This window comes from Manis pentadactyla, chromosome 11 (genome assembly GCF_030020395.1).
Source record: "Manis pentadactyla isolate mManPen7 chromosome 11, mManPen7.hap1, whole genome shotgun sequence".
Taxonomy (NCBI): Eukaryota; Metazoa; Chordata; class Mammalia; order Pholidota; family Manidae; genus Manis; species Manis pentadactyla.
Window position 1 is genome coordinate 5,113,521 of NC_080029.1, and position 17,932 is coordinate 5,131,452.

General features: G+C 57.9%; 1 protein-coding gene and 1 long non-coding RNA gene across 6 annotated transcripts; both read right to left on the reverse strand.

Moving 5' to 3' along the window:
• Positions 1-547: 547 nt before the first annotated feature.
• Positions 548-16,083, reverse strand: SLC25A47 (solute carrier family 25 member 47). Of its 5 annotated transcripts, none has more exons than XM_057488149.1 (6): positions 16,029-16,083; positions 3,792-3,835; positions 3,400-3,471; positions 2,683-2,865; positions 1,709-2,018; positions 548-1,473 (listed from the first exon to the last, which is right to left on the reverse strand). In XM_057488149.1, the coding sequence occupies exons 1-6, from the start codon at positions 16,066-16,068 to the stop codon at positions 1,193-1,195; spliced, it is 930 nt and encodes a 309-aa protein (XP_057344132.1). In that variant the 5' UTR covers positions 16,069-16,083; the 3' UTR covers positions 548-1,192. The 5 variants fall into 5 exon arrangements, with proteins under 5 accessions (XP_057344132.1, XP_036737877.2, XP_036737879.2 ...); XM_036881982.2 differs by lacking the exon at positions 16,029-16,083 and adding an exon at positions 15,491-15,545; XM_036881984.2 differs by lacking the exon at positions 16,029-16,083 and adding an exon at positions 6,966-7,451.
• On the reverse strand, positions 12,546-15,484 carry LOC130679456 (uncharacterized). Its single transcript, XR_008992397.1, has 2 exons — positions 15,172-15,484; positions 12,546-14,920 (listed from the first exon to the last, which is right to left on the reverse strand). It is a non-coding gene; the product is annotated as an uncharacterized LOC130679456 (long non-coding RNA).
• Positions 16,084-17,932: the final 1,849 nt, after the last annotated feature.

Consider the following 17,932-nt stretch of genomic DNA (forward strand, 5'->3'; position numbering starts at 1 on the left):
CAAGAACCCCCATCACTGGAAGCCACATGGTGCCATGGAGACAGCTGGGGCCTCAGAAGTTCATGTGCGTGTCTATTGCATCCCCATTCCCCGCACCCCCCATATGGCCTTCGGCAGGCTTCCACTCTGAGATGTTTCCTCACTTGGGTCAGGCTGTTCTGATGACCTGCGTAGGGTACCAGGCACCCCGCAGTGTTCAGGACATAACAACACCTCCTCCTCCTACCTCTGGGCCTGCATGGAAAGGCGGCTCAAAGCCAGGTGTCCGGAGAGTGGAGATGCCAGGGCAGCTGGCTGGAGCCCAGTTTCACTTAGAACAGGGTGGTGAGGAGGGCAGGCAAGGTGCTGAGCGCTGAAAAACCCCCTGTGGCAGGACTCTGCACCCCCCAGGCCAAGGGAGGGGAGCCAGCCACTGTGCTGGACCGGAGTGGGCCCACCTGCACAGTGGGAGTGCTGGCCACAGGTTTGGAGGGCTTGGCCTCAGGGTGAGTGGGAAGTGGGGAAACCAGTCATAAGCCCCTCAGAGCACAGAGCAACACCCTGAACATCCTCATAAACATTTTATTGGCAGGAGCTCCCCACTGATTCCACAGGGCCTACAAGCAGAGTGAGGGTGGGTGACCAGAGCTCACCCAGCTCACTGGCTATCCCAGCGGCACCTCTGAGCAGCCTGTGCAGGAATGAGCAGGCCAGGAGCCCGGCAGCTGCACCTCGTTCCCTCTGGCAGGGCCTGTTGGCTGTGTCTAAGGGACCAACATGAAGCCCATGAAATAGCAGCAGAGAGCTGAGTGGGGGCAAGAGGAAGGGCTGGCTGAGCAGGCTGCTGAGGAAACGGGTGGAGGTGCAGGCGCAGGGGTGCTCTGAAGTCACAGGGTGGCAGGGAGAGGTGACAGGGAAGCTGGAATGAACCAAGGACCAAATGCCCAGACACCTTCATGTGATGGATTCCTCATCCAGGAGACCCACTCCTCCCTGGCTCGTGACCCTCAGGCCAGCCCCCGGCTGATGGCAGATGAGCCCCTTGACCTGCTTGTGGTCTGGAACTGGGCAGGCCAAGCTCAGGCCTCAGGGAAGCTCCAGCTGTCCTGGGTGATGGCCCCATGGGCCCAGACCCCACATGCCCCTTCACTTCCTCCAGCTACCATAACCTCTGGCGGCTGCTGGCAGGTTGGCCCCTGGGACGTGGGGACCACTATGTGAGCGGGCCCCGGGTGAGCCTCAGCACGGCTTCGTAGGTGACGAAGACCACCATGTTCACAGGGAAGGCTCGGCAGCAGTTGAGTGTCAACCCCTTGAAGAGGACACGCGGCCCCTCCTCCCGCACACTAGTCACCGCACAGTGCAGGAGGCCTCGGTAACGCTGCTGGCCCTGTCCATCTGCCTGTAAGCGTGACTTGATCACGTCCATGGGGGTGGCCACGGCCCAGGCCAGGACCCCTGCACAGCCACCGGCCACCAGCACGCCCAAGACATCTGCAGAGAGAGCCACAGTGCCTTGACTGGGAGGCACCCTGGGGCCCCAGTGGAGGGCAGTGGGCATAGCCAAGGGGAGTCCTAGGCTCCCGCCACCCATGTGACTCGTGCAGGGCCACAGGGAGCAGGGCTGAGGGCACTGGGTGTGTGCGGCCTCACCTATCTGCAGCTCCTCTCCCAGCTGCAATTCCACTGGGCTGAGCCTGCACCCTCCCCAGGCCCCAGCCCTGCTCACCTGGCTGGCTGTGGCCAGTGGGGGTGAGCCACTCGCAGAGGATGGCGTAGGAGAGGAAGTAGGTGGCAAAGGAGTGGCTGTCCCGGAAAAGCAGGGCTGAGCTGCCCTTGTAGAGACCTCGCAGGCCCTCCTCACGGGCCACTGTGGCCAGGCAGTGCAGTGGCCCGCGGTACTTGGGTGCAAGCGCTGGACTTTGAGGGGGCGCAGCACAGATGGGCGCAGCCGAGGGCCACGAGGCCGAGGGACGCCGCTGCTGCGTCTGCGTCTGCAGGCGGACCTTGGCCACCTCAGTGGGCGAGGTCAGGAACACCTGGAGTGGAGGGCAAAGGGATGAGGGGGCGCCGGCAGCTCTGCCACACACCCCAGACCTGCCTCTTAGCTTCCCGTCACCCTCGGCCCCGTCTAGGAGCCTGGTCCCACGAAGCTGCAGGCTGGCACCCCAGCCAGCCGTGTGCAGCAGGGTTTAAAGCCAGCTCTGCCAGGCAAGCCAGAGCCAGTCCCTTCGTCAGCCACACAGAGCAGGCCTGACGCACATGGGCATTAGGTAAGATCCCAGGCTCACGTTCTGAAAGTACTAATCACATGGTGAATTTATTAATGAATGTTAATGTATTATGTAATTACGGTAAGTATTTCATGTAAATACTAAGTATAAGAATTTTATAACATGATAACATAGCTGACAACATTGGCTGTCATTTCGTGGCTGCTCACTTCTCAGACTCCACGCTGGGGGCTTTACACTCATGACCTCACTCAGTCCTCACCACACCTTGGTGATGAAGAGACCGAAGCTCAGAGAGGCTCCCTAGCCTGCCCTAGGTCCCACCGCTCATGAGGGTCAGAGCCCTCACCCACACAGCCCAGTCTCTGCCCTTGCTGGGCCTCAGTTTCTCCTCCTGCTGGGCTTGATGGCCTCTCAGGGCCTCTCAGTACCCTGAGGTCCCGGGAAACAGCCACCCCAGCCCACTCACACGGACAAGGCCAGAGGCAAATCCAGAGAGCGTGACGTCTGTCCTGGCAGGCTTGGCGTCGGCTCTGCCATACCGGAACCGGCAGATGTGATCAAGGCAGTGGTGGTAGGTGCCAAAAGACACGGATGAGACCAGGGACACGGTGCACACGGGCAGCGAGAGGCCCCGGTAGAAGCCCCACACCTGGCGAGCGAGTGGTTGGGACCTGAGGGCCTGAGTCAGGCCAGAGGCCCAGCCAGCAGGAGCTGCCACCCGAGGGGCCCTACCTCCGCTCTCCCTCGGGGGAGGACCTCAGGCAAGTCTCTTTCTGCCTAGGGCCTCCGTTTCCTCAGCTGTAAAATGGGGGTCCTAATACTCAACTTGTGAGGCTGTGCTGAAGAATTGAGGACAGAGGGCCAGGCTCGACCTAGGGCAGCTGCCTGATGAAGACATTGGACTAGCATGCTTTATTGTCACTATTTTCTATTTGCTTGCCCCTGACTGATGTCTCCAGACCCTCTCCTGGAGGCAGGACCCTGTTCTGAGCGCCTCCTATGTGCCAGACGCCCTGGCTCTCGGCCTCAGAGGAACCTAGGTGGCTGTTACAGTTATTCCCACTTGGATGGTGAGAGAACTGAGGCCCACTGAGAGGCTGGACATCTGGCTGGTTGGTAAGGGGCAGGCCAGGTGTCCAGGGCCCTGACATCCCCCTGCCCGTTACCCTGGTCCTAAGCATACCGGCTCTTGGCGATACGTGTCCCGCACACAGTGCCAGATGCCCGTGTACTTGGGCTCCGTCTGGATCCTGACCTGTGGGAGAAGTGGCCTTCAGGAAAGGGTGGCTCCAGGCCCAGGACAAGGTCAGCTAAGCCCTGGGGCAGGGAAGAGCCAACCCCCTGATTGCCATGCTGCCTGTGGGCGGAGCAGGGGCAGTGAGCCCCTTCAGAGCTGAGCCCTAGGCACAGGGGTGAGAAAGAGCCGCTGACAGCCACTAGGGCCGTGGGAAGGGCTGGGTCTGATAAGCATGCTAGCAGGTCTCTGGCCATGAACGGAGTGCAGGAGACTCAGAGGGTGGCCTGAGTCGGGGCAGGAGCCTCGGCGGGGCGGCTGGGGCCTGGTTGTTGCCGCACCTTCACCGTGTCCAGGGGGTAGCCCACAGCGACGCCGCAGATGCCTGCAAGGAAGCCAGAGGGGCCCAGTGAGGGAGCAGGCCTGCCCTGAGCCTGCCTAGCAGTAGGAGGAGTGTGAATCCTGCCCGCGCCCCAGGCAGCGGACCCACACCCTCTCTTCTCGTCCACACCGGGTCTCATCCATCCTGAGCCAGCCCCATTTCCCAGACGAGGAAGCAGAGGCTCAAGCTGGCCATTTCTACCCTGAGCTCTTGACCCAGTGGTGCCTCGATCTGAAAGCCAAGCATGGTCCTCAGCCTCACCTCCAGTATCATGTTTTGGGGGAACGTCTGGTCCAATGCTTGCTGGGCCCTGTCTCCAAGCCAAGCAACCTTGCCCTCAAGCCTGTCTGTGAGGGGGTCTGCCTCCCACTGAGTGGGTGGGGGAAAGGCAGGCACAGCCCAAGCCAGGTCGGGAGTGGGAAACCTGGTCACCCCCAGGCTCCCAAAGGGCTGCCTGGAACCACAGGCTTGCATGGGACTTGAGGCTTCCCGGACCAGAGCCCTCTGTCCCTGCAAGGCCAGGTGCCTCCGTCCTATTCGTTTCCCTCCTCCTGACACCAGGGTCTCAATGTCCAAGCCCACCATTGCCACGGGGAAGCAGGAGAGTAAGCAGGCATGTCCCTGGGGTTTCACACCCTGGAGATGGGACTGGGGGCTGAGCATCATCCAAAGATAAGAAGGCACTTGGGGGCTGCGCCCTATTTACTACATATCTCAGGACTCAATAAATATGCATGAATGAACAAAGTAAATGAATGAGTGAGTAAAGGGAGTGAAGCAAAGGACCCACTGACTGACTTGTGTTGAATTACCCTCCTTCACCCTCACATAGACCTCACCAAACTCCTACTCATCCATCAAAGCCTTGCCACAACATCACCTCCTCTCTGGAGCCCTCCCTGATGCTGTACCTGGGCTGCCTCTGCGTCAGAAAACATACTGATCAGAGCCCCTGTCACATGGCCTTACTGCTACCATCTCTGCCTCCAGAACCCGCTCTCAAGGCCAAGACCACGTCTAATCCCTGCCATCCAATGTCAGGCACAAAGCAGGGGCCCTTTCCACCCAGGCCTTCTGTGGGCTCTCTGGGAAAAACGCACACGGGAGCCCTTCCTGGCTGTGTGATCTTGGGCAAGTTAAGCCCCTTCTCTGAGCCTCCTCCTTAGGGGGTTAAGGTCCAGAAGCAGCTGGCCAGGTCTAACACATAGTAGGACCCCAGAAGCTCACTGGTAAGGCCGGGTCCCTGGTCTTTTCCAGCCAGATGCCACCCTCCCCTCCTGAGGAGGACATCCACATGTTCCAGGAGCGTCCACACGCAGCCCACTGCCGTTTCAAAAACAAGCAAGGCCACGGGCAGCACGCCCGAAACAGCCTGCAGGATCGATGGCCTGGGCGGGGCAGCGCCTGTTTGCCAATGGGCCGCTTATCTCTCCGGATCAGTCTTTCGCAACCAGCCCTTTCTGAAAGGGGAAAACAGTTTGGGAGCCCAGCAGGGACAGGACTGGCTGGGTGGGCACACTGCCAGCGGGCAGGTGGGGCCAGGCTGGGCAGGACCTCTCCTTCCAGTTGGTGTCGGGGGACCCAGGCCCAGCTATCCTCACTGTCCACCCTCCCCTGGGGCCTCTCACCGGTTCCTTCCCACAGCAAAGCCATCCCTCCCCACACCGATGATGCCAGGCCTCCCCTGGCTCAGGCAGAGGCCATCCTCTGCCCCAAAAGGGACCCCACAGGCGGAGCCCCCAGGCCCGTGCAGGCTCACCCGCCTCCCCTCCTCCCGGGCCCTGTGCCCCAAGTCTCCCGGTTCTCCTCCCAGGCCACTGCCAGGGGCCTCTTTGAACCCCACTGCTGTTGGAAGGCTACCCCCAGGGCACAGCCACCTCCAGCCCCTCCTGGTACCCCCAGGAGCAGCGGTCCCCTGGAGGCCTGGCTCTGTTACCTCCGATGGCTCCGGCAACAAAATCCATGGACAGCGTGGGTGGGGAAGGCCCTGGGTCTGCCTGCCTGAGAGCCTCAGTGGCCTCAGCAACAACTAGTCCACGCCTCTCGGGCCTTAAATACTTGTGGTGGGGGGCAGGGGATGGGAAACAGGAGCCTGCTGACCAGTGGCCCTGAAGGCAGAGGCCGTGTGGGAAAGCAGGCTGGCCAATGCCCACAGCCAGGCCCCAGGCGGCTGGACTCCCCCACACCCAGCCCCCAAAGGACCCTTGTCCCAGTGCCCTCAGGACCCAGGTGTCGGGAAGTGTGTGAGAGGCCACAAGAGGTGGCCAACAGGGCTGGGCTCCAGGCCACGTCCAGATACATCCTGGGGAGGTCCAGGGATGGGGCTCTGATGTCCCTGTCCCTCCAAGTCCAAGCTCAAGGCTTTTCTGAGTCCTTGGGCCTCCCCAGCTCCCCTGGAATCACTCCTGCGTGGGGAACCCTCAGGGCTCCTTCACTAGTTCAGACCACAAACATTCTCTGAGCTGGGAAAGCACTGAAGCCGGTAAGACCCAGCCCCCTTCTGAGTTCCGGTTGCCAGGGAGGGAGCGGGGCCAGTAGCCTGTGGCAGGGGATGAACTCTCCTGGGCCCAGTGCAAACACCAGTCACGGCTCAAGTCTACAGCCCTGAAGGTGCCATGGGGACACTGAGGCTTAGGGAGAGCATGCACTTGCCCAGGGTCACACAAAATGAGCATCGCACTGGCCAGAAAAGCAGGACTGGGGAAGGGGGCAGGCATGACCTCACAGCATCTGGGCAGCCTTGCCCAGGTGGCCCTCAGGGCAGGGACCAGGTGTTCACTTGTTTTCCTGTCCTCTGGTACACAGACCTGCAGGCTGGCCTTGAACATACTGAGTGCTGATGGAGGCACAGACCCACCCCTGCCTGCCCAGCTATTTGTGGCGTGAGTGGTGGACACAAGTTGGCAGTGGCAGCTGCCACGACAGAGGACAAAAGGCAGGATGCCACCCTTTCCAAGGCCAGTCCTGATGCATGTCCTGGCCTTTAGAGAGATGCAGTGCAGCATCTGGTTGAGCCAGGTTGTCTGTATTCAAATCCCAGCTCTGCCACTCATCCCAGCTCTGAGGCCTTGAGCATGCTCCTGGGCCTCTCTGGGCCTCTATTCTGCATCCTCCAAATGAGGATAGTACTTGCCTCCCATCTGTGGCCACTTGCTGGTGTGTCCAGGTGTGTCGTTGTGGAAGTGCCAGCCAAATGCTAAGACTGCATTAATAGGAGCATAGGTTCAAGAAGGAAGGAGGTGACAGACCTGTTCTTAGCAAAACAAAAGTTGGGATTTGAGTTCAGTTGCAGATGCTACACTAGAAAGGCCAGTACCTTGGGCGATGAGGAAGCTTGAAGCGTGTTGTCTAAATGAAGGAATAGAGACTGTTTAGCCCCGTGTTTCCTACCGAGTGTCCATCTACCCCACCTATGGCACCTGAGCAAGGAATCTGGGAAATCCCTGGATGCCTTTCCCCATCCCCCAGGGGGAACAGTGAGGCGCCCGGTCCTGCGGTCAGGCAACATGTTCGTGTTCAGATCCATTCTTGCTCTCCAACTGCCTCGCCCCCTGTTGCGTCGTCCCCTCCCGGAGAGCAGCCTTGTCCCCAAGCCCTGCAACAAACACCACATGCCCACAACGTGTCACGTCCCACATCAATAAGCAATGGGCAAAAGGCTCTGCCCTGTGGATCCTGTGTTCGAGGGAAGGAGACAGGCAACCAACAGGACAACCAAGCAAAATACAGTCAGCCAAATGGCAGGAAGTGCCAGGGAGAGAAACAGAGTAGGGAGGGGATGAGGCACGTTAGGGGCAACATCAGAAAGGCCAGCCAAAGAAGGTGACATTTGAGGCAAGTGTGTTTTCTCAGTCACTGCAGCCAAGTTTCACCTGCCCTTTGTCTCCTGAACAAACATGCTCCAGCTCCACCCTTCTCCACAGCAAAACCAGCAAACATGCCACCTCCCGGTTTAGGCTGCTTTGTGCAGGTCTCAACGGCTCCCTAGCCAGCTGTGAGCTGCTGGCAGGCAGGGCTACACTGGATTTGTCTCTGAGCCCACAGCACCCAGCACAGGGCAGGCACCCTGGGAGGCTGGGTGAATAAATGCGTGGGAAAATGAGTCACTGAACAGATGGGAGAATGGATGGATGGATGGATGGATGGATGGGCAGATGGACAGGCAGATGAATGGAGGCATGGGCAGACAGGACAGATGGGCAGATAGAAGGATAGGTGGATGGTGGATGGTGGATGGATAGACAGTTAAATGTACAAATGAACAAACAGCATCAGGATGGGATCACCTGCTCACACTTAGCTTGACCTAACACAGAGGGCAAAGAGGCCTTCAGGGTGCTCAGCAGGCAGGGGCCATGGCTGAGGAGAGCCCCACGAGGCTTGGAAGAGAGCTTGGCCTGGGTTTGTCTCAGGCCCCACCTCTCCAGGCTGTGTGATCACTGGGCCAGTGGTGTGACTCTCGGAGTCTTGAATAAACACAGGAGGCAGAGCACAAGGGAACCCCCTGGGGCCACCCCTCTCAGTGGGCAGGGTCACTGTTTTTAGCTGGCTTTAGGACCCGTCCCCTCTGTGTGGGACCCTGCCTGACCCACCCTCTAGGGGGAAACAGACATCACACACAAAAACCAAGCCCAGGCCCCAGCAAAGGGCTCCGGGGAGGCTGGGACGCTGGCCTGACCGGGCAGGGGGACTTGTTAGCCAAGGGGCACGGCACATTCTAAAATGCATTTGTACATTTTATAACAAAAGGACACTACAAGTTATGAAAAGAAAATCCAGACAGACAGACACAGCCAACATAGAAAGTGAAAGCCCTAGCCCAGGCCTGGGTCTGCCTTCCGGTCAGAGGCAGCAAACTCGAGCATTTGTTCTTTACTGTACTTTTGCAGTTCACTTCCTTTCCTTCAGGACACCTGGCCACCACAGTCACCGCAGCCCCGCTCCTGCTTGAGCACGTGCGCTGTCCATGGTGTGGCCGAGGGGCCAGGGGGCCGGGGTGTGGCTCTCGCCCTGCCGGTGCTCACTGTGTGCCCTGGGTGAGCCCCTAGCCTGCCCGAGCCTCGGTGTCCTCACTGTAAAGTGGAAATTCTACTACCTACCTCACCCTACAAGTTTGGGAGGACCACAGGGTGAATAGCTGTGAGCTCTTCCGTACCTGGCAGGCAACAGACACTCTAAACATGACTATTGTGATTCATTTCACTAGTGATGGACCTGGGCTGCCGGTGTATTTTGCATCAATAAACAGGCTCTGGGGGCTTTTGTGTCTCAGCCAGGCACATTCTCAGAACAGAGGTTGCTTGTCAAAGACGACAGCAGCCCTGGCATTTACAGGAAATGGGACTCCTTGCTAGTCTGGACAAGTCCTGAGAGCGCAGTTCTCACCTGGCTCACTCTGGGACCAGGGGCGCCCCTGACCGGCAGTCTCACTCTCTCCATTTGTAAAATGGGACAGGAGACAAGAGTGTATGCTGGGCTTAGCCCCTGCCCAGCTCTGCACAATGCCCAGCTGTTTGCCGCAGACCACATGGCCCCAGGGGGTGACAAGGCTTCACCCATATACGGGAAGAGGGTGTCTCTGGGGTGGTGCATGGGGTGGATTGGGACCCAAACTCAGTCCTTCCAGACACCCCAGCTGCCCTCTGACATCCTGAGGGTTTAGGGCCCTAGGCCTGGGTCTCTGAGCCTGTGTGGCCCCCAGGAGGGGCCTCAGGGCTACCAGGCATATGACAGGGCAATCCCTGCTGCCTCCCCTGCCTGTGCCTCCTCCTTGGACGTGGGGCACATGGGCAGGGCTGTCCCACAGCCCGGCTCCCGCTTCTGTTGGCAGAGGCGCTGGCTGTGCTCCGGTTGCCATGGTGATCGGCACAGGCGTCAGACCCAGCCTCCTGGCCCACTGGCCCCACTCCTGCCTTACAGCTAGGGCACCCTGAGCCGGAGGGGGACAGCCTGTGAGAACCGGCAGGAAGACCCGGATTTGAGTCCAACACTGCCACAACTACAACTACTTAATGCCTGTGACTCAGCTTCCCTGTCTGCAAACAGGGACAACCACAGCAGGGCTAAGGGACAGGAGACTGAAGAGTCCTGGCACGGGGTCATCGGGCATGGCAGCGGTGAAACTGGGAAGGCTCACCTCCAGTGCAGGTGGCTGAAGGTTTAGGGAGAGGCAGGCCTGACTTCTGGCAGTTATTCGTTCATTCCCTCCAGGGCCATCTTCTCCAGGCCCCATGCTGGGTGCTCAGACCCAGAAATGACCCAAATACTACCCCTGCCCACCTGGCTGAGGCATGTATCAGTCATCTATAACTGCAGAGCAGATAGCCCACAGTTTAGCAGCTGGCAACGCCGAGCACGTTATCATCTCACAGGTCTGGAGGCCGGGATTGAGGGAGGAGCGGAGCTGGGCAGCTCCGGTGCAGGGCCCCTCCTGAGGCCGCAGTCCAGCTGTCAGCCAGGCCCGCAGCACCTGTAGGCCTGATGGGGCTGAGGACCCCTGCCGGAGTCCAGCCCCAGCGGTGGGGTGCGAAGCCCAAAAGGATGAGACGGAGTCAGCATATGGAGAGACAGGACACGGAGTCAGATGGAGGTGGTCTCTCGACAGTGCCGATGACAGCTTTATTTATACCATTTTGCACAAGGATATGATTATTTTTTATTATTCTGATGATTAATTAGTATAGGCAGTTGGTTAATAAGTATAGGCAAGCTTTTTTTCTTTCTTTTACTTTCTAATCTATTCATGGTTGGTCAAGCGTTAGACAGGTGATTGTTTTTCTGTTCCTTGACCAAAACTTTTGCTATCAACATGTACTCTATTGTGTTTTACGTTTCTATGCAACGCAGTTTCTAAGTAGTGCATGTGACCGTAGGAGCGTGCAGTATGTAGCAGCGACTATGGAGTCTATCAGCTCTGGGTGAAATACAGGTCACCTACTGCCACAGTTAGCTAGGATTCTTTCCCACAAAAATATTCTTAGAGGCTTTAATAAATTTATAATCAATCTAAAATCATAAACTCATATCTTCACCTTATACCCCTTTATAGGGCACAGTAGGCAGCAAACTAAATTTCCCCTTCTTATCTACATTTCTCTTTCTTCTGTGTGAATACTAAAATCTCCCTGACATATGCTACACAGGTCTCCATGACTCTACTACTGCAGGGACTAAACAAGTTCTTACATGGTGAACAATGCAAGGGCATTCATATCATAGAAACTGTTTCTGTTTTAACTACAAACCTTAAACTATAAACAATTATGTCAAATATAATGTATTATTATTCATTTGATTTTTATACTTTATATGTGAATCTAATAAAATGTTAATAGGTAAATGCAAGATATAGATAGAAAGCATGATTTAGAACTGTAAGAAGGCAGGTGTAGATGATCAGGTTTGTGCCTACAGACCAGGTCTTAATCCAAGCTGAACAAAGGCAACAAAACATCCACAGGTGTAGAAGATTTCTCTCAAAACTGGGGGGGTGAGGTTCTAAGCCTCACCTCTGTTGGCCCCCTTTTTCTCACCTGATGGCCCCCCTGCGACTGTGCCTGTCTTAGGTTGTTCCTCCCTTGAGGAATCTTACCCGTCTCTGGCTAACCAGCCATCTTACTGGGCCATACAGGGAGATGTAAAGCTGGTAAGTGAGAGAGAAGTAATATTCTTTGAAAAGGTTAGTTTTTCACTTCTTTGCAGATTTATGCTCCATGGCTTCTATGCCCAGCACTTGTTTTGAGGTATCTTTACTTCCTGGAAAATTATGGTACTTGGTAATTTCATGTATGAGGCACAAATTCTAGTAAAGGGCTGTTATTAGGAAAGAAGAAAAACAAACTATAGAAGTAGTAGAGAGAAGAAAACATGAAATGATTAAGTGTCAACAGGGTTATTCTATTCAATATTTTCTCACGACTTTATTTCTATAAAACTTTCCATCACTAGTTTCACTAGCATTGTAAACAAGGGGGGCATTCTCAGTGGAAATGGGGTGGTCAATGTTTGATTAATTAACAGCAGGTTTCGGTACTTTATGCTAAGATCGCCATTTGGCCCCTGCGTGTTCTATTCTTCAGGAGCACTGTCCTGAGAAGCTTTTCCGTGCTGCTTAGCAAAGGTTAGCTTAGTCTTTGGCAACAATGCAAGCAAAAACAAAGCCAATAGTATAATGGAAAATAACAAAATCAAGGTGGGTAATAGAGGGAGCCAGCTGCGAAGGCCCCTGATTTGTGGGGGGTCCCCTCCAGCCTGAGCTTTGCTACACAGCTTGAGTAGCACGGCTCCCGGCAGACCCCCTTCCAAGGGGACTTGCTCACGTGGCTGTTGGTGGCGGCCTCGGTGTGCCACGTGGACCTCTCCATGGCATTGCCTGAGCGTCCTCACAATGTGGCTCCTGACATCCCCCAGACCTCGTACAACCCATCTCAGAAGCGACACACCATCGTTTCTGGCATGTTCTACTCAGTACAGGCGAGTCTCTCAGCCAGGTCCCACTCAGTGGGAGGGGAGCCGAGGAGGGCAGTATGGGAGGACGTGCGGACTCGTTTTCAGCCCCCTGAAGAGCCAGGACCGGAAACAGGCAGGTGTGGCCCACCTACCACACAGGGAAGCCTGCCTGCCTGGTCTGTCTGGAGGATTCCTGGGAGGGGACCCAGCTGAGCAGCTCCTGAAGGGACTGGGGACTCCCTCACAGGCAGGATGCGTGGAGACATCCAGATGCAGCCATTTATTCTTGGAGAGAAAAAGACCGTCACATAGTATAGAGACGTCCACATGGCACTGCGCGGCCACAGCCAACGGCCACGTGGGTGAGTAGGAGGGGCTCCTCCAGCCCCAGCAAGCTCAGAAGATGCTGACTTGTGCCTGGCAGGGGGACGGCCGGAGGCTGGACAGGATGACAGGAGGAGAGGCCGTGGGAGGAAGGAGGGAGCTGGCAGAGCCGCGCCCGCCAGAGAGGCTCCAGGACCCCGAAGGCCTTCACTCGGTCCCTCTCTTCTCCGGTCTCCGGAGCTGCCCTCAGCTTCCCCCTTGCCCACACACCCCAAGGGGCCTGCCTGCTACATCTGTGAACTTCCCGATGCCTCTGGGCTCAGCCACTGCCCACTCCTGCCTTCCCATGGTGCCTGCGCCGACTCACCCTGCCACCCCACCCAGGGCCAGGTGGGTGCACACTGCCCTCCTCTGGCCACTGCCCTCAGGTGCCTGCTCACACTGACCATCAGCCTGGGATGGTCTGCTCGCCCACCCCACCCTGACAGCAGCAGTCCCTAGAGAGGGCACAGCGGGGCAGCTCACACCAGGCCCCAGGGCTGGCCCAGAGTCGAGCTCCATGAGGCCTGTGGATGAGCAGCATGCACACACCCTGTCCGCCACACCAGCCGAGCCCCTAGCCCAGCTGCTCTGTCCTGACTAGTAGGCCCAGTCCAGCCTGTGGACCACCCATTTGGCATCCCAGGTCCCAGGCGCCCCCAGGCAAGCCCCCTGTAGCTCTATTTTTACACTAGAACCATTTGCCACGCATCTATTTTTATCACTCCGCATCTTGAGTTTCTGGCCATCTCATAACCTGGCTGGAACCTCGTTCTCTCGGGTCTGCTGGCTCACTGCAAGGCCCAGCCGGTCCGGAATGGCAGCAGGCCCTCAGGGGCCCTCAGCTGCCTTGGAGAGGGAACCCTGGGGACACTGGCAACATGGATAAAGAGACCCACACAGCGTGGTGGCAACTTTGGCGTTGACTGAACTCCAGTGAGAGAAGTAACTCGCTCAGTCTACCTGACAGAGAAGTCTAGGGGGCTGAGGGGCCACCAGGACAGTGGCTGGCTGTCCCCGAGGGGCTCCAGGCCCTCCACCCTCTGAGGCTCAGAGCAGATTTGCTCAGTGAGAAGGCTGAGTCACTCCAGGAGTGGCCTAGACGAGAGGCCAGAGCCATCCAGTCGCAGCCATTTATTCACTGGGAGAAAGACCGGTCGGGCAGAGCCAGACCCAGCTCTCGCCAGCACCAGGCCGCAAACCTGCAGCCCAGGCCTTGACCCCTCACCAGAGCCACCCCGCCTGTTCGCTGCAGAACCATCAGCAGCCACCAGGGTACCTTCTGGGACCAGATGTCCCTCCCCAACTGGACAGCTGAAGATGCCCGTAGGAAACCCTCCAGTACTGCAGCACATTAATTAAAAACTCTCGTCTTCCGTTTGCTACAAAGCTTCCCGCTTTGCGCGAGCTCCTTCATCTGCTCTTACCCCAGAATCCTCCTGAACGCATTTTACAGATGACGAACCCGAGGCAAAGGCTCACGGGGTCACACGGCCAGGAGGGGCCAAATTGACGCTGAAAAGCAAAACTGAGTGGAAGCTTCCGGCACCTGCCCTTGGAGACTTGCAGCCCGAGACCCAGTGCCACCTGAAGACGCCCTGCAGAGGCCCATTTAAATGCAGGTTTTGCCCCCATCAGCTCCCTGAGTGTGATTCCTCCAGTCAGGGAGGCACCTTGGAATCTGTGTTTTTCACTGTCTCCCTGGGAAACTCCAATTCCAGGGGTCTAGAGGGGAAAACTGCAGGCTGGGCCTCACAGCAGGACAGGCTGGGGCCTGGATCTGCTCATCCGGGCCTCGCTCCTCCGCCGCCTGCTCACCCTTGGGCAGGGGAGGATGACCCCTGCTCTTAAGTCAGAGCTGAAGGGCCAGGGTCTGCCTCTGCACACCCGCCCTGACCCAGCAGAGGCATGTCCCATTCCTGGATCTCCCTGGCTCCTGTTTGCCATGGCAGGCTGACTGCAGCCCAGCAGGGAGAAACTATGTTTCTGAAGTTTTTAAATCTGTAAATACATTTTATAAAAGTGTCATCCAGAACCTCTACCGACCCTCACCCATTTCACAGATCACATGTCCCTAGAGAAGGGTCAGCTCTAACTGTGGAAGGTCCCTGCCCTGATTGCACTTACATTCTAGTGGGAGAGAGGTGATAAACACAAAAAATTTCACACTAGCAGCTGAAAGAGAGCAGGGCAATGGGCAGGCGGGTGGGGGCTCTCCGCTCTAGATGGGGAAGGTCAGCCAAGCCCCTTGCAAGGAAATGAGAAGAAAGCAGGGATCTGAGTTTGGAGGTGATCCCTGAAAAAGGAGAGCTTGGTCAGGTCGGGGAAGCAGCCAGTGCAAAGGCCCTGAGGTGAGAAAGAGCTGGGAATCTGAGGCTGTGGCCCAGTCACTGTGGCCTCAGAAGCACTGAGCCTGGGAGTAAGGGGAGCCGGTTGACATCCTGCCCTCCTTATCCCACCCAACCTAGGGTCCAAACAGTTCCGTTACTCAATTAAACAGACTACAGGGTGGCGAGAACACAGGTGACTTTCTCCTGGGGTTCCTAATTTTTCCATGCTGCCTGCCTTGTGTTAGATATTAAAAAAGCGGTGCAAAATCAGTACTGCACCCTGCACTTTTCCGTGACCTGGCTGCCCACTTTGACACTCCCTCCCACCGCTGCTGTCCTCCCACTGCTCCAGCCTTGGGCCCCTGCTGCCCCACCAGGCTGGAGTCTAAGAAGAGCACAGAGGCCCATTTTCCCTGGGAGGGTGTGGGGCTTGGGGCTCTGAGGAACTTCAGGAGTTTGAAAAAGCACATTGTGTGCTGTAATTTTATCCTCAGGAAATGAAACAGCAGGTACAAACCGACTGCTGTTGTAACAATGCAGGCTCCAAGCGGGGCCATCGTACCCTCATTTTCTTGGCTATGCCTTCTTCACTTCTCCTGTCTGGTCCTCCCCCAGCTGCCACTGCAGCCCGTAAGTGTGTCCCTGCCCTTGGGCAGCAGGCACCCAGCAGCGCTCAGTCACTCCCTGCGCACCACCTGAGGGAATGATTCTGGCGCAGAGAAATCCTGACTCCTCAGGCAGAGACTGTGTTCAGGAGAAATGTGATTTTACACTCTAGTAAAATCCCCCTCCAATGCCTGCCTTCACCCCTTCTCTGCTGCCCCCCATCCCCCAAAATGCTGGGATGGACAGAACAGCCCCTGGCCCTGGTGTGCTCCTAGCTGGTGAGGCCACCCCGGGTTCCCACAGCCCCAGAGCCCACCCCCGTTCGGCTCCCCACCTACCAGACCTGTGTCCCCAAACCCAAAAGCCCCAGCCTGAACACTGGCTCCACACGCCTGGCCCCAGTTCCAAGCTCTCCCCTCAGGATGCACAGTAGAGGCCTCACACCTCACCTCCTGGGCCTGCAGGATCCCACCCCTGCCTCCGCCGCATTCTCTTGAATCCCTAAGGGTCTGCCCAAATGGCGCCTCCCTCCAAGAAGCTGTCCGCAGTTTAACTGTTCAGCACCTACCCTACACCAGGTTGCGGTAGAGGCCCCTCCCCAGGGGCCCCCAGGGAGGCAGGGCTCAGGCAGCCCAGGGCAACCAGCCCCAGCACAGCTTTAAGGTAAAGGAACATACTCTCAAAAATAAAGCAAAGCGGGCATCCCTGTCTCATCAATTGTTCCAAAATAATCTCCTGACTTAGCACCCTGCTACGTAGGGGCTGCAGTCACTGCACTTTACCTCCTGTGCCCTCCGCAACCCAGGGACACACTGTCCCCATGGGGAGCTGCCTGAACAGCCCCACACAATTCCTGCCCCCCGTTTGGGTCTGGGCTTCTCCTGAGACCCACGTGCTACTGCTTTTCTGGCTCCTGGGACACTCTCCCCTCTGCCCCCACCTGCCTGGTTGAGGTGTGGGCTGGGCTGGAGGCTGGCGATATTCAAACCCAGGCCTCCAGACCCCTAGTTCAGGGCCCACCAGCCATCACAAGCACTGGACTAAGAGTCAGCAGACCTGGGTTTGGGTCTCTGTTTAATTAATGCTCTATTTAGATTCTAATTAGAATTAAAGGAAACCACACACGATGGATTCCTGGTGGATGGCTGCACCACTATTGTTCACTACTTACATACGCCTGACATGTATCCTCTGGTATCAAACGATATTCTCTTTAAAACATGAGATACACGCCCACTATCATCCCTATTCAGATCTCAGAACAGTAAAATGCGAATAAAATGTTTGGATCACAGAAGATTCCGGTGGTCCTGACCTCAGGGCGATGAAGAAGGAAGTTACCCCCACTCCTCCGGCCTGAAGGTCTTATCTGACTCTCACGGTGAAGGAGAAAGCGCCCAGCCAAGCCCAGTCCCAACCGGCAACCCCAATCATGCGGCGCTGGGGAAGGAGGGCAGGGGGAAGGAGCTGGCCGCGACCCAGGGACCAGGGAGGGGGGTCCCTTGCCACTGCCAATCTCAGGGACTTTTCTTGGGGGGCAGTATCGTCCCCGGCTCCTGCCTATTTCCCTCCCCCCCGCCGCCCGGGTACCTACGGTGACCCGACCCAAGCGCGTGCCTCCTCCGGCCACACCAGCGCCCGCCCGCAGCTCTCAACCCAGACCGGGAACCTCCCCGGCTCCACAACCTTCAGCGGCTCCCGCGACCCCGCTGTCCGCAGGCGGGCGAGCGCCCCGGCGGGCCTAGCCACGCCCTTCGCCCCACGGCTCCCTTCCGTTTTCAAGTTCGCTCCCAGACGCCCCAAAACGTGGGACCTCAAGACCCCGCGGCCAAATGCCCAGGGCAGCCGCCTGGAAGGCGCGCAGGCTCCCGGAGGGAGTGATCCGCCGCCCGGGGGCTATCACTAGTGTGCCCGAGTCTGCAGGCCTTCGGAGAGTCCCGTTATCGCGGCTGCGTCCCCTTTGCACAGGCGAGGACGCTGAGGTTAGCAGTCGGGACGCGGACCTGGGTTCCAGGTTCCCGGGTCCAGATCAGAGTGAGCGCGCCACGCTCCCGCACCCCAGCCCCGCTCAGCCGGCCGGCGCGCGCAGGCGGCGGACAGGCAGTGGGTCCCTGGTCTGGCCCCGCCACCTGGCCGCGGCGTACACACGGCCTCCTCCCCGCCCCGAGCCGCGCGGGCGGGCGCTCGAAGCACATTCTTTGTCTGCAGCTCGTCTGCGCCCCCCGCCCGCCACGTCCCCCGTCCCACCCGCCCGACGCGCGCAGCCAATGAGGCGCGTCGGCGGCGCGCAGGGCCCTGGGTGTTGTCCGCGCCTCGCCCGCCCATTGGCTGCTCTCTGCGCCCCTCCCCCGGA

Bases quoted from the DNA above. Each gene is read 5' to 3' on its own strand.
- SLC25A47 (XM_057488149.1), bottom strand. From the start codon at position 16,068: ATGCGGCGGAGGCAGGGGTGGGATCCTGCAGGCCCAGGAG. The intron at 3,836-16,028 runs GTGAGGTGTGAG...GCTTCCTTGCAG, and splicing joins GGATCCTGCAGGCCCAGGAG to GCATCTGCGGCGTCGCTGTG. The intron at 3,472-3,791 runs GTGCGGCAACAA...CTTCTCCCACAG, and splicing joins ACCCCCTGGACACGGTGAAG to GTCAGGATCCAGACGGAGCC.